This window comes from Rhinatrema bivittatum, chromosome 8, assembly GCF_901001135.1.
Source record: "Rhinatrema bivittatum chromosome 8, aRhiBiv1.1, whole genome shotgun sequence".
NCBI lineage: Eukaryota > Metazoa > Chordata > Amphibia > Gymnophiona > Rhinatrematidae > Rhinatrema > Rhinatrema bivittatum.
Window position 1 is genome coordinate 141027747 of NC_042622.1, and position 14134 is coordinate 141041880.

The window sequence follows — 14134 nt, forward strand, 5'->3', positions numbered from 1 at the left end:
GGACTCCCCCACCCGGAATCGTAGCGCATTCTACACGTTCTCAGGCGGCTTCCTGGGCGGAGGTTCGCTCGGTATCCTCGCAGGAAATTTGTAGGGCAGCCACCTGGAAATCGTTACACACGTTCTCGAGGCACTATCGTCTGCACCTCGCCTCTTCGGTCTCTGGACACTTTGGCGAGCAGGTTCTCCGAGCAGGCCTCGCAGGACCCCACCCGATTTAGGGAAGCTTGGGTACATCCCACTGTCTGGACTGATCCAGGTACGTACAGGGAAAAGAAAATTATTATTTACCTGCTAATTTTCGTTCCTGTAGTACCATGGATCAGTCCAGACGCCCACCGCGTTTGGGTTCTTGATCCTGCTCAGCTCTGCGCTGCTTCTTGCTCGCAGTGTTCTGTGTCTTCACAGTTGTTTCTTTTCGCTGTTTTTCACAGCTCCCTACAAGTTGGTAGGATGTTTGCAGTTACTTGTTGCGGTTACAATTGTTTTCATTATCTGTTTCCACAAACTTGATCCTTCGGGGGTTTCTACTCGGGCTTTGATATACTCGATACTGAACTCCTGCAGAGGGGGTAGTAGTATATATGGATACGCCCCCTCAAAGCTTGTGCTGACTCCATCTGCTGGATTGGGGACATAACCCACTGTCTGGACTGATCCATGGTACTACAGGAACGAAAATTAGCAGGTAAATAATAATTTTCTTATAAGCAACTTCTACTGAAATACAGGCTTCTCTGAAAGAAAGTAGTATGGGTGTTAAGCATGCACAATAAGGAGATTCTTTAACAAAAAGGGCTGCATGATAGAGTTGCCAGAAAAAAGCCATTGCTGCACCACTGCCACAAAACAGCCCGCATACAATACAACAAATAGCATTTAGAGAAGCCTCAAAACTTCTGGAACAAAATAATTTGGAGTTTTGAGACCAAAGTGAACTGTATGGTCACAACCATAAACGCTGTGTTTGGAGAGTAGTCAATACCATCCCTAACATGAAGCATGGAGGTGGATCTCTGCTGTTTTGGAGGGGATGAGCTACAGCGGCAAAGGGAATTTAATCAAAATTAATGGCAGGATGAATGCAGCATCTTATCAGAAAATATTGGAGGAGAATTTGCATTCATCAGCCGGGAAGCTGCACATAGGGTGCACTTGGACTTTCCAACATGACAATGATCTGAAACATAAGGCCAAGTCAACTCTTCAGTGGCTGCAGCAAAAGAAAGTGAAGGTTCTGGAGTGGCCATCACAGCCTCCTGACCTCAACATCATTGAGGCACTTTGGGGAGAACTGAAACATGCAGTTCATGCCAGACAACCAAAGAATTTATAGGATCTGGAGGCATTTTGCCAAGAGGAATGGACAGCTTTACCACATGAGAAAATAAAGGGCCTCATTCACAATTATCACAAAGGACTACAAGTTATCATTGGTGCAAAAGGGAGCAATTCAAATATTAAGAACTAAAGAATATGTAAACTTTTTTTGAACAGGATCACTTTATTATTTCCCTTATTGCTATGGCTTGTTTAATGATTGTGCTATTCAGTAATGCATAATAGTTTTAATTTGAAACATTAAAAATAAGAGATGTATTTTGTCTGATCACTCATGTTTTCTTAAAATGCTACACATCTTATAAATTCTGCCAGGGGTAAGTAAACTTATGAGTACAACTGTAGGCAGGTTGCTTCAGAGAACTGTGGACCATTCGAGTCTGGTGGCCCCAATTGGCCCCAAAAGCCATGATATGCAGATCTGTGGTGTCTTTTGTGTGGCAGTCTTTTTCGACTCCTAACGCTCAAGATTTTGCTTTGCCAGTGTCTGATGTTTCACGAAGATCACACTCTATTCTTTCTTATGATCTGGCCCTAAAATGGGTGCATTTGATGAGGAGAGGTTATTCAGCAGCAGTAGTGAACACTCCGAGAGCAAGGAAGTTTTTCACATCCTTAGCTTATGTAGATGTTTGGAGGCTATTTGAAGACTGGTGTTCTGGCCGTAATTGTGAGTCAGGTCAAGCCTTCATACTGTTAGTTTAGGATTTTCTGCAGGAGAGCCTTTCTACAGGTTTAGCCCTTAAATACTTTGAAGGTGCAGGTTGCAGCGAGCTCTTTCTATAGAGGCCATGTTCAGGATCTCATGCTGTCATCTCACCTGGATGTGTCTCGGTTCTTGTGGCGTGTTAACTGTATTCAACTTCCTCTTTGTATTCCGGTTCCTCTTTGGGATCTTAACTTGGTTTTGTCTTTTTTGGCAGGAGAGCAGTTTTCTCCTCTCAAAGGTATTTCCTTGAAGTTTCTTATCTTGAAGATGGTGTTTCTTGTCGCTGTTTGTTCAGCATGGAGAATATCTGAGTTACAGACACTTTCTTGCAGGAAACTCTTCCTGGCGATTACTCAGGAATAGGATGCAACTTCATATGGTTCCTCCTTCCTTCCAGTGGTGGTATTGAATTTTCACCTGAATCAGTCTGTTTCCTTGCCTTTATTGGATAAACCAGAGGAAGACGTAGGATTGTGCTTTTCCGTCCATTGGAGTTCCGAAAATTGGATTATCTTTTTGTGCTATATGGTGGTGTGAAGAAAGGCGAGGCAGTCTCTGGGATTTATGGTGGCGTGCTGGATTAAGGATGTGATTACGGCAGCATACATGGTCTCGGGGGGGGGGGGGTCCTCTGCTGAAACAGGTTTAGGCTCATTCTGTGAGGGTGCAAGCTACCTTGTGGGAGGAGCTATAGCTGGTATCTCCCTCAGAGATCTGTAGAGCAGTGATATGAGCTTCCGTACCTGCTTTCTCCAGGCACCGCCGTCTGGATATCTGAGTTAGGGAAGCAGCCTCGGCAGTACTGCATGGGGCTGGGATAGCTTCCCACCTTGAAAGGAAGTAGCTTTACTACATCCCATTCATATGGACTGGCCTGACTGAGTGAAGAAGAAGGTGAAATTACTTCTTACCTGATAAATTCCTTTCCTATAGAACAGTCAGACCAATCCATGAACCCTCCCCATACTCATTTGTGGCTGTCTGTGGTTCTTTCAGTCTTTTAGAATTTGAAATGGAAGGCATCTTGCAGAAGTTTTCAAACCAGAACTTTATTTCCTGGTGAGTATGTATAGTTCAGCAACTTCTCACTGTTCTTCTCTGTGTTTCTGCTGGTTTCCCTTTCTTGCTCTTCTGGAAGTTAAAAAAAAAAAAAAAAAAAAGAGAGAAAAAGAAAGTAGAGCTTGAGAGTAATGTGCAGTATGCTTTCTAGTTGTCCACAGTTAGCTTTTACAGAAAATATTGGCAGGCTAGTGTCAGCACAGAAATATATAAGAGATGACATCAGTGAGCCTGTTGATCTCTATCTCCATCTTCTGGTTGGCATGCCTAACCCCCTTCTTATGGACTGGCCTGATTGTTCTAGAGGAAAGGAAATTATCAGGTAAGTAATTTTACCATATAAGTTTTGCATTATTCCCATGTTTGTTTGTCTTTGCCAATTTTATTCATGTTAGATTTCATTGTGACTTTCACTGAGTCCATCCAAGGGCTGCAACAAACTCACAGGATGTTTATATTACTGGATTCACTCGTACATCTCACAGCTGCTTACATTGCATCGCATATCATCTTCCATACTTGGCCAAAAGAAAAGATAACGTGGATTGCTTACAGGTCTTATTAATCTCTGGTATGTCCTGCAGTAGGACTGTCTTGAGTTGACATTTTGCATGTTCTATTGTGATGGATGCACACCTGTTCTGATCTTTCGTCTACAAATAATTTAGACTCCGCTGAGTCACATCTCCTCCTTTTCAGTGTACGTTCTTGGTTCAAATTGTTTAAGATCCTGAATATAATTATTATTACAACTGTTCCTAATTTCTCCTTTAAAGTCTTGTATCTTGTTGCAGCTCCAAAACAGAAGTACATCTTGTGTTCTTGACAGTGGGTCCCATGCTTATTTATATTGGCAGCTTGGGTGCTTGAGTTGTGTTGAGAGAAAGTGGTCTGAATCTTAACTTGCAGCCAGAATGCATGATCCATTTTGATAAAGACTCTTTAGATTGCTAATTGTTTTCCCACAGCTGCTCAGATTTCTTTTTCTCCTGCATGGATTATTTATTTTCTGGAGGTGACATAATAACATAGAGGCCAATGTAATAAGTCGTGTTGACCTTTTCATGGGTTTTAACTCCTGTTTTAGCTGTGTTTTATGGCACTAACCTAACCCCAGTACATAATAGGGGTTTTAGCACTGGAAAAACCCATGCTATAAAACCAACAGCAAGGTTAGCGCTGTTGGTTTTATAAGCATGGTAATAAGCCTTACTAGCTATTACACTGCAATGCAAAGGGATGCGCTAGTGGGAAGCTGCCTTAACGTATCTCCTTTTGCCACAGAAAATTTAACGCCTGGTCAGATTTGAGAGTTAAACTTCCCATGGTAAAGAGGGCCCACTCGGGCCAGCCCGGCAAGTCCTTCCTTCTTTCCCTGCATGTCATCTATAAAGACATTGAGGAAGCAGAGCAGGGTCTGGGTTAGGCCTGGATTGGGTCAGTCCTCCTCCTCCTGCTCCCCTTAAAGAGTTAAATTCGGCCATGTGAAACTCCGAGCCCTCCATATCTCTTCTCCCCTCACCCAAAAGCCCTTGCATAAGAAGACCTTACCTCTTCTGGCAGGGCTGTCCCCTCACTGGCAGCCAATTGGTCCCTCCACTGTCACGTGTCAGAGAAAGGACCAGTCACCTTTCAGAATTCTGAAAGGACAGTCTTCTGTAAGAGGATTGGTTCTTTCACGGTCACGTGACAGTGGAGGGCCCAATGCCCAGATAGTGAAGGAGTGAATAAATTAATATTAAGTGTCGGGCATTCAATTATTTAACCTTTTAAATAGTAGTAAGACTAGGGAACACTCCATGAAACAGATTTAAAACAAATTGGAGAATTTATTTTTTCAAGCGGCGCACAATTAAGCGGTAGAATTTGTTGCCCAAGAATGCGGGCAAGGCATCTAGTATAACTGGGTTTAGAAAGTATTTGGACAAGTTCTGGAGGGAAAGCCCATAAACAGTTATTAGCCAGGTGGACTTGAAGAATCCCACTGCTTATCCCTGGGAGAAAGCAACAAGAAATTTGATCTACTGTTTAGGATCTGCCAGGTAACATAGAAATGAAGGCAGAAGAAGACCAAATGGTCCATCCAGTCTGCCCAGCAAGCTTTCACACTTTTTTTTTCATACTTTTGTTACTCTTGTCCCTTTTAAATAACTAACTTTTTTGGTTCTATTTTCCCTTCCATCCCCGCCATTGTAGATAGCACTTCCTAAAGGTCAGATTGGCCACTGTTGCTGTGCTTGCTGGACCTTTGGTCTGACCCAACATGGCACATCTTATGTACTCATTCATATATTTCTCTTTAACAGGTATTGATTGTTCACACAAATTACTTGACTTACCTAGTTCCAAAATCTTGCCACCTTCTGGATCTTGGGACATTGAAGGTAATCATTTTACTGTTTTTCTTCATGCAAATTGCTTTGGCAGCCACAGCAAAGCGAGCAAAGAGCAGCTGCAGGAAAAGTTCAGATATTGGTGATATGAATATGTTACAGAAACCTATGGCTCGATTCACTCAGGTTAAGTTTGGAAAGTTTCTGGCAGAAAAATGTTTGGAAAGTTTGACAAATAAAAATAATCATATCCGGTGTTTAAAAAACAGCTCAGAAGCCTATGTGGATCATGGGGAAAGCTGAATAAATCTTCCTATGTGGGAGATTTTAAACTGATGCCTTCTTTGATTCTTACTGTATCAGCTTAATCAGCTTCAAATCCCACTGACACTCTGTGACTTTGGACAAGTCACTTCACCCTCCATGACCTTAGGTACATACTTAGATTGTGAAAAACCAACAGTATCTGAATGTAATCTGCTTTGGAGTGGCCGACCAGTCACAAAAGGCAGAATATAAATAAAAAATTATAAAAATTAAATAATTGTACATGAGACATGTTACTCGTATCTTTTTTTTTTTTACTGTTTCATAATAAGAAAGCACTATTTCCAAGGTAGCTCTTACATATGTAGAAGTCTGTGAAGCTTTCACACATAGTTTGCACATCACAGTTTTATCTGAATCTGCAACCTCCTGGCTCCCAATCGGGGATTCTACTGCAGAGTTAAAGGAGCAACTCCCATAGCTGACTTACGGGGTTATTTTCCAAAGCGATCGCACGCGAAAAGTCCCTTTTCGCATGCGATCACTAAATGGGGGCGGAGTCGGGGCGGCATCAAGACCGGAACGGGAGGAGTCGAGACGGCACTGGGGCGGACGCCGCGAAGACATCGCGGACAGCGAAAAGGTAACAAAAGGAAAGGGCTTTCGCAGGCCCGACCCCCGCCCTCCTTTACCGCGCGATTCAAAGAACCCGGCGTATTAGAGAATCCAGGCCTTAGTTGGAGAGAGTGTGCTTTCTTGGTTGTAGGACCAACGCTATGGAATGCTCTTCCTGATGTAATTAGAATTTTAACTTGTATGCTACATTCAGAAAAGCAGTTAAATTATTATTTTTTTTTAAATAAGGAAATGTTTAGCATAACAGAGTAGTATGAATCTTATCATGCACACCATTATGGTTCAGCTGTCTACTTTTGTATGTTTTATGTTTTATACCACTTTTATTGTTTTATTTTGTCATAAGTATTTATTGTATTGATTTTGTCCACATCCTGTCATGAATTTAATTGTATTTCTCTCTTTATAGGTTTATTGTATTTGTTTTTTTTGTCTTGCTTATTTGTTTTATATGGATTTTTATGAATGTCATAATGTAATTCACCTTGAAATTCTGGATATGTGGCATAGATATATTTGAAATAATTAAATAAGAAACCGTTCTACCTCAGCCAAGTTGCTCATATCCATCACCTTATTTTCCGAGGACAAGCAGATGGTAGTCCTTACACATAGGTGAAGTCACTGAATGGAGCCCAGCACAGAACTTTAATTTTAAAGGCTCTAGAGCTTTCAGTATTCTCTATTGAGCATGTGCAGCTGTAGTCACCTCCTTATCTCCCAGGCAGGACCCATTCAGTCTTTTTTTTTTCTTTCTGCAGAGCCCGTAAGACATGGTTCTTTGATCTCTCCCTCACAGCTATTTCAGTGACAGTTCTGAAGCTACAGAAACATTTTTTCTATTAGGGTCCTGCATGTCTTTATTTTTTCTTTATGTACCTTTCAGTAGTTTGTGTTTATTTCAATATTTTTCCTTTTTTCAAGGTTTTCTCTGCCGGCCTCATGGTGGCTTTCGTGTTCAGGATAGCCTGGTGGATGTTTTTTTCTTTCCCTAATAAGTAATACTGTGCCCACAGCTTGTTCATGTTGTCCTCTCCTTCACTTTGTCTGTTTATTGTGCCTTTATTAGTGCCTTATAGGACATGCAGTTTGCAGTCCATGTGTGGTCCGGCTAGGCCTCTAGCCTGGGGACTTGCCTGAGTTCCCATCCAGGCAGGAATTCCATGAAGTTTCATGTGATCTCTGGACATTGGTGGTGGCTCAGACAGCAAAGGAATCCAGGACCGGAACATTCCCATGAGGAGGAGAGCTCATCCTCCTTACGCTTCTGGGAACTAGTGTCCATGGGCCCAAGTTAATCTTCACCATTGGTACCATGGATGTGACCACTTTTGCTGGGTGCAGGGGCCTGCAGGCACCATTAATGCCGACAAGTGCCATAGGCACTGTCAAAGCCATGGGTACTTTCAACACCATTGAAGAACCCCACTGGTGACATAGGGCGCAATCGAAGCTGTGTGGCAACATGGGTGTCATTGACATTGTCAAGCCCTGTGTGTGCTTCTGGCACAGTTGACCATTGGGTGCCAGCAGGAGTCATCTATGCCACTGAGCGCCGTGGGTGCTGATAGATGCTGCCAAGTTCGGCAGTGCCTTGGACATCTGTGTTGCCATTGACACCATAGGCGCAGTCAACTCCATTGACGTTTTGGCAAGTACCATCGAACATGGTAGGTGCCATAAGGGGCATTGACAGCGTCAAGCGCCTTACAGCAAGGTTGGACCACCCAGACTAAGCACACCAGTGCAGAGGCTGCAGATTCCTGTCTGTGGCCCTTGTCAAGTGACACCATTGGGCATCATCCAGTGCCTTTGCATGCCTGGCACCATTGGGTGCTGTGCAGCACTGATAGGATAGGTGCCATTGCACACCTCACGACGGTCAGCTCTTTTTCATGGTGCACTGCTGCAGGTGCCGGTAGCTTAGTTGCCGGTTCATGCTGTAGCATGGAGTATACTGTGGCATGGGCTGTAATGCCAAAGCAGAGCCAGGGCCAGCTCTGAGGCATTAGGCGCATATGCGCACAGTCAGCAAGGTGGAGCACTGTTGCACAGGTGCAAGACCCTGCAGTTGCAGTGCTGAGATTAAGCACAGACACAACCATTACCCAGTGCCCTCTGGTATATGTATGTCATCTTGTGACAGAAGGCATCACGGGCTAGTGCACTGTAGTTGCCTGTGCACAGAGATATCTCTGGTCTTTCAAGCAAGAATGCACTCCTATTTACTGCGGAGCCCATCCATTTGGGGTGGGTACCTGAACTATAGCATTGGGATACCTCCCCCTTGGTGAGGAGATCAGCTTTCACAAGCCCCCTTCCACATTGGCTTACACTTTGGATCCCCTTTACTAGGAAGCTTCTGGGGTACAACCCATAGCAAGTTCCTTTCTCTTGCAAGGGCTATGCTTTTTGATGTTACAGCCTTTGATTGGCATGAATCAGAGGAGCTCCTTGCGAGTCCCCTATGAGGGGCAGCGAGATTCAGCTACACTGCTTTGGCTGACATCTCTGTACCTGGTTGCCATGGTGTCAGTAGTGTTTGACTGTTCAGTAACCGGTGACTTGCTCCATCGCCAACAGAATACTGGGATGAGTGGCGGTGGCCTCCCCCCCCAATCTTTCTTTCCATAAGTTGGCAATGGTGTCTCACTCTTGTAGGGAGAATAAGGGGTTCCTGGATCAGGAAGTTGTTGCCCAGACCCTGATAGTGCCATTGTGTCGATCACAGGTATGGGACAGGGGTCTGGTCACATGTATGTTGTCAACCCGGTTAAAGTTGTTCTCTGTATCCTGCTGGATCCAGGATCCCATTAGGAAAGAGCACTCTCTCCACCACTTTGTGCTACCGTACAGTTGAGGTACGTCATGGCATGTGGGGAGCTGTCCTGAACTCTGGCTTCTTGCTGCAGTATTGGCACTGGATTCCCTTCATGGGAATCTGCTCCCCAGCAGCAGGAAAGGATTTCTTCCACATGAAGAGAATGTCTCTTCTGATGGTTCCATCCCCTCTTCATCCCAAAAGGCAGGTATACATTCAGATGCGTGACCCATACTGTCTGGGTACCTGAGTTATGCTGAGATTACAACTTACCCTTCAGGTCAAGTCTCACACCGTGACACCCACCTTGCCACCATCATCATGCAAATCCACGAGATGGATTTGCATGATGATGATGATGATGCACATTGCCTCAATTGTATGCAAATATCTCTCGTGCACATTCATTAGGGATAGCTTGAAAACTTGATCAGTTTGGTGGCCCTCGAGGACCGGAATTGCCCACCTCTGGTCTAGGGTCTGAGAACTAAGATTTATTGCTAAAAAAAAAAAATATATAGTCATGCATTTGGGTTGGAAAAACCAAAGAGTATGGTACAGTCTAGGGAGTGAAATTCTTCTAAGCTTGAATTAAGAGTGAAAATCTGGGGGTATTTGTATCTGATGATCTCAAGGTGGGCAAAAAACAAAAAGGTGATTGAGTGCATAGGGAGAGAAATAGCAGAAAATGTAAGTTCCTGGTGAGATTTCCATACTGTGTACAATTTGGGAGACCACCACTTCAAAAGGTGGAGTCGATCCAGAGAATGATCTTCACTGTAAAGCATATGGGGACTGACTTAACGATCTAAACATGTATGATCTAGAAGAAAAGTGGGATGGGGAGATATAGAGACATTTAAATATCTCCAAGACATGATTGTGTAGGAGGCTCTGGGATGAGATTGAAAGTAGATAGATTCGGGTGATGGATGCATGGATCAGCCTCCCAGTAGAGGCAGTGGAGACCAGGATAATATCTGAATTCAAGAAAGCATGGTACAAATACAGGGAGTCTTTGAAGGAGTGGTAGGGATTGTAGAGCTGTGCAGTTCATGTGGCTGGGCAGACTAGATAGGCAATATAGACTTTTTCTAATGTTTTTAATTTGTGTTTGATATCAGTTACATATTAACTTGCAGAAAAATGTTACCATGTTATTACACTGTAGTTGCATGATTAATGTTTAAGTTATACTTATAATCAGCATCTTAAGGCCTCCAATAACTGCTGGAACCAGTGTGGGTCAAAGCCCTTGCAAGTCCTGCCCCCTACCAGCAAAAACACTCACCCTCCAGTGCCACTGATGTGACATTTCAAGTCCCGTCTCCCCCCTCTCCCATAGCAGCCAAAGTGCCTGCTACTTGGTACTGCCAATGTAGTATTTGAAGCGTGTGACGCCCACCAGAAGCACCTTCCAGCAGGCTCTCTGGCCCCACAAAAAAGAAATATAGTTCTACAGAGCCTGGGAACCTCAGCAAGCATGCTGACAAAGGAAAGAGGAAAATCCTGGAGCCACTATCAGTAAAGATGAATGTTGTTGCAATGGGGGGAGGGAAAAGAGATTCTCATTGGGGGGAGTAGAGAGAAAGGGACATGGTAGGCAGGGATAGAGATACTGGTGAGTGGGAGAATCTACTTAATATTGTTTTATTGTTCTGGCTTCTGTCCACCAAAATAAACTCCGATATTTATCCATCATAATAATGTCACATTTTTCCACTGATTTTCTCCTGTTTTTGTTCTTGTCATAATAAACCCTGATAAATTCTTGGGAAAATTTTAAAAAAGAAAGTGAAGGTCCCTAAATATATTTAATATACTCTTATACCAAGGATACCATATTAGGTACTACAGGCATAAAATGCCTTCATTGCCTTATGTATAATCATCAGTCTGAGTCCTTCAAGACTATACATTTTTTTTCTTGGTTATTTTTTACAAATAAAATTCCACTTACGAGTTCATTGAAATCTCATAGCAAATGTTTTAATCCTAGTTGTTGTTTCAGTTTTTCAAATCAGATTAATTTATCTGTTCTGATCATTGAAATATATTCTTCTCAAGATCCTCTAGCGAATGCTTCAACCCTAACACAGGTCCGTGTTTCGAAGCAGCTCTGCATCAGGGGGAATGGACAGCTATGACCAAAAATGCTCATAATCGGGACAATAAAATTTCAAATCTGCAGGCCTTAATGGTAGAAGTAGATTTGGAAATAGTTGCTGTTGGAGACCTAGTTCACTGAGTTTTATGATTGGGATACAGCCATCCCAAGCTTGATGAGGAAGGGACAGAAAAGGGGAAGGATTAGCTTTTTATGTTGGGAAGAAGCATTATGGGCTGTCCTAAAAATTAAAAAAAAGTGGATGGTAATTCTGTTTACATCTGTATGGTCTGCAGACTTCCAGCTCAAACAGACGAATGGTTAGAGATCTGGTTGAAGACATCCAAAAGGTGGAAAAGAAGAGAGAAGTGTTGCTTGTTGGAGATTTTAATCTGCTGAATGTGGATTGGAGTATTCCTTCTGCAAAATCTATAAGAAGTAGAGAGATAGTGGATGCCCTTCAAGGGCCTCTGCTCAAACAAATGGTAATGGAGCCCACAAGGGAGAGTGTGATATTCAACCTAGTGCTCACAAATGGGGATAATGTCTCTAATGTCCAGATAGGTGCCCACCTGAGCACCAGAGATCATCAGACGGTATGGTTTGATATTGCAAATAAGATACAGAGAAGTCACCTGAAGACCTAAGTTTTGAATTTAAAAAATATGGGCTTTGTCAAAATGGGGATGTTCCTGAAGACTGGGAAATAATGGATGAGGTAGAACAACAGTGGGCCAAATTAAAAGGAGCTGTTACAAAGGCAACAAATCTATATGTTAGAAAAGTAAACAAAAGTAAGAGAAAAAAGAAATTGATCTGGTTCTCAAAGAAGGTGGCTGAAAAATACAGGCAAAGAGAATAATATAAAGGATCCAAAAAGAGGAACACAGGGAAGAATAACCAGTAAAACTGAGGGATACTAAGAAAGAAATAGGAAAGGAAAAGGTCAAGCCAAAGAGGTAAAGTGAGGTGATAAAACATTTTTTCAGAAATTGAAAGGTGACAAGGAGCAATGTGTGGAGAGAGATTAAGAAATGGCAGAAATATTAAACAAATACTTCAATGCACACTAAAGAAGTCTCTGAAGAAGGACTGTTGCTGATTGACAAGATTGTAGATGGGAGTAGGGTAGATGAAATTCCATTTACAGAAAAGAAGGTATGGGAAGAGCTAGGAAAACTGAAAGTGGACAAGGCCATGGGTCCAGATGAGGTACATCCTAGGATACTAAGGGAGCTCAGAGATGTGCTGACAGGTCCGCTGAAAGAACTGTTCAATAGATCCCTGGATTCAGGAGTGATGCCGTATCACTGGAGAAGAACAGTTGTGGTCCCGCTACACAAGAGGGGTAGAAGAAAGAAGGCTGGAAACTACAAGCTGGTAGGCTCACCTCGGTGGTGGGAAAAGTAATGGAATCTTTTCTGAAGGAAAGGAGCATGAACTATCTACAATCCGGTGGGTCGCTGGGCCTGAGGAAGTGTGGATACACCAGGGGAAGGTCCTGGCAAACAAATTTGATTTTTTTGATTAGGTGACTAGAGAATTGGATCAAGAAAGAGCACTCTATTTGATTTACTTGGATTTCAGCAAACGTTTGATACAATATGCATAGGAGGCTCGTGAATAAAATGAGAAGCTTGGGAGTCTGCGCCAAGGTGGTGGAGTGGATTATAAACCGGTTGATTTAACAGGAGACAGCATGTAATGATAAATGAAACCTATTCTAAAGCGAAAACTGTGTTAAATGGAGTGCCACAGGGATCAGTTTTGGGACCAGTTCTGTTCAATATCTTTGTGAGCGACATTGCTGAAAGGATAGAAGGTAAAGTTTGTCTATTTACAGATGATACTAAGATCTGCAAAAGAGTGGACATGCCTGAAGGAGTAGAGAGAATGAAAAGTGATTTAAGGAAGCTTGAAGAGTGGTCATAGACTTGGATTCAATGTTAAGAAGTGCAGTGTCATTCTTCTGGGGTGCGGTAATCCAAAAGAACTATATATGATATGGGGTGAAAGTCTTATATGCATGGACTGGGAGAGGGATCTAGGGGTGATAGTGTCTGGTGATCTGAAGATGGCAAAGCAACCTGACAAGGTGATTGCTAAAGCCAGAAGAATGCTGTGCTGCATAGAGAAAGCAATAAACTGTAGGAAAAAGGAGGTGATAATGCCCTTGTTACAGGTCCTTGGTGAGGCCTCACCTGGAGTACTGAATTCAGTTCTGGTGACCTGTATCTCAAAAAGGATAGAGATAGGATGAAGTTAGTTCAGAAAAGAGCGACAAAAATGGTGTGGGATCTGTATCGGAAAACTTATGAGTAGGCTGAAGTATTTAAATATGTATATCCTGGAAGAGAGGAGATGCAGGGGAGATATGATATAGACCTTCAGATACCTGAAAGATTTTAATGATGTATTAACCTGCAACCTTTTCCATTGGAAAGCAGACAGTAGAACTAGGGGTCACAAAATGAAACTGCAGGGGGGATGGCTCAGAACCAACATCGGGAAATATTTATTCATGGAGAGGGTGGTGGATGCCTGGAATCTGGAAGAGGTGTTGAGATTAAAAACAACAAACATTTTAAAAAGGCATGGGATAAACATTGAGGATCCCTAAAGGCTGGAGCACTGAAATGAAGAAAAGGGTGCATGGGGGTAACTTGCATGGAGCAGTTACTACCCTTAACCAATTAGCTTTCATGAATTTGATGCAATTGCAACAACATTCTCTGCTTCAACGGCAGGGGTAAAATAGTAATTGGATTCAGCCAACATTGGACCCTGACTTTTATGAAATTAGGTACTGATATGCAGACAGGGAAAAAACGCAGGGCTGCTTCTACTGCCACGTCCTAAAG

The 14134-nt window shown here is 42.8% G+C and overlaps 1 protein-coding gene across 3 annotated transcripts in view; it reads left to right on the forward strand.

Annotated features, from left to right (window-relative positions):
• The window catches only part of LRSAM1 (leucine rich repeat and sterile alpha motif containing 1), a 169151-nt gene that overhangs the window by 30917 nt on the left and 124100 nt on the right, over positions 1–14134 (forward strand). For all 3 annotated transcript variants that reach the window (XM_029612087.1, XM_029612088.1, XM_029612086.1), the window contains exon 5: positions 5416–5493. In XM_029612087.1, the coding sequence (XP_029467947.1) occupies positions 5416–5493 (78 nt within the window). The remainder of the gene's footprint in view (positions 1–5415; positions 5494–14134) is intronic.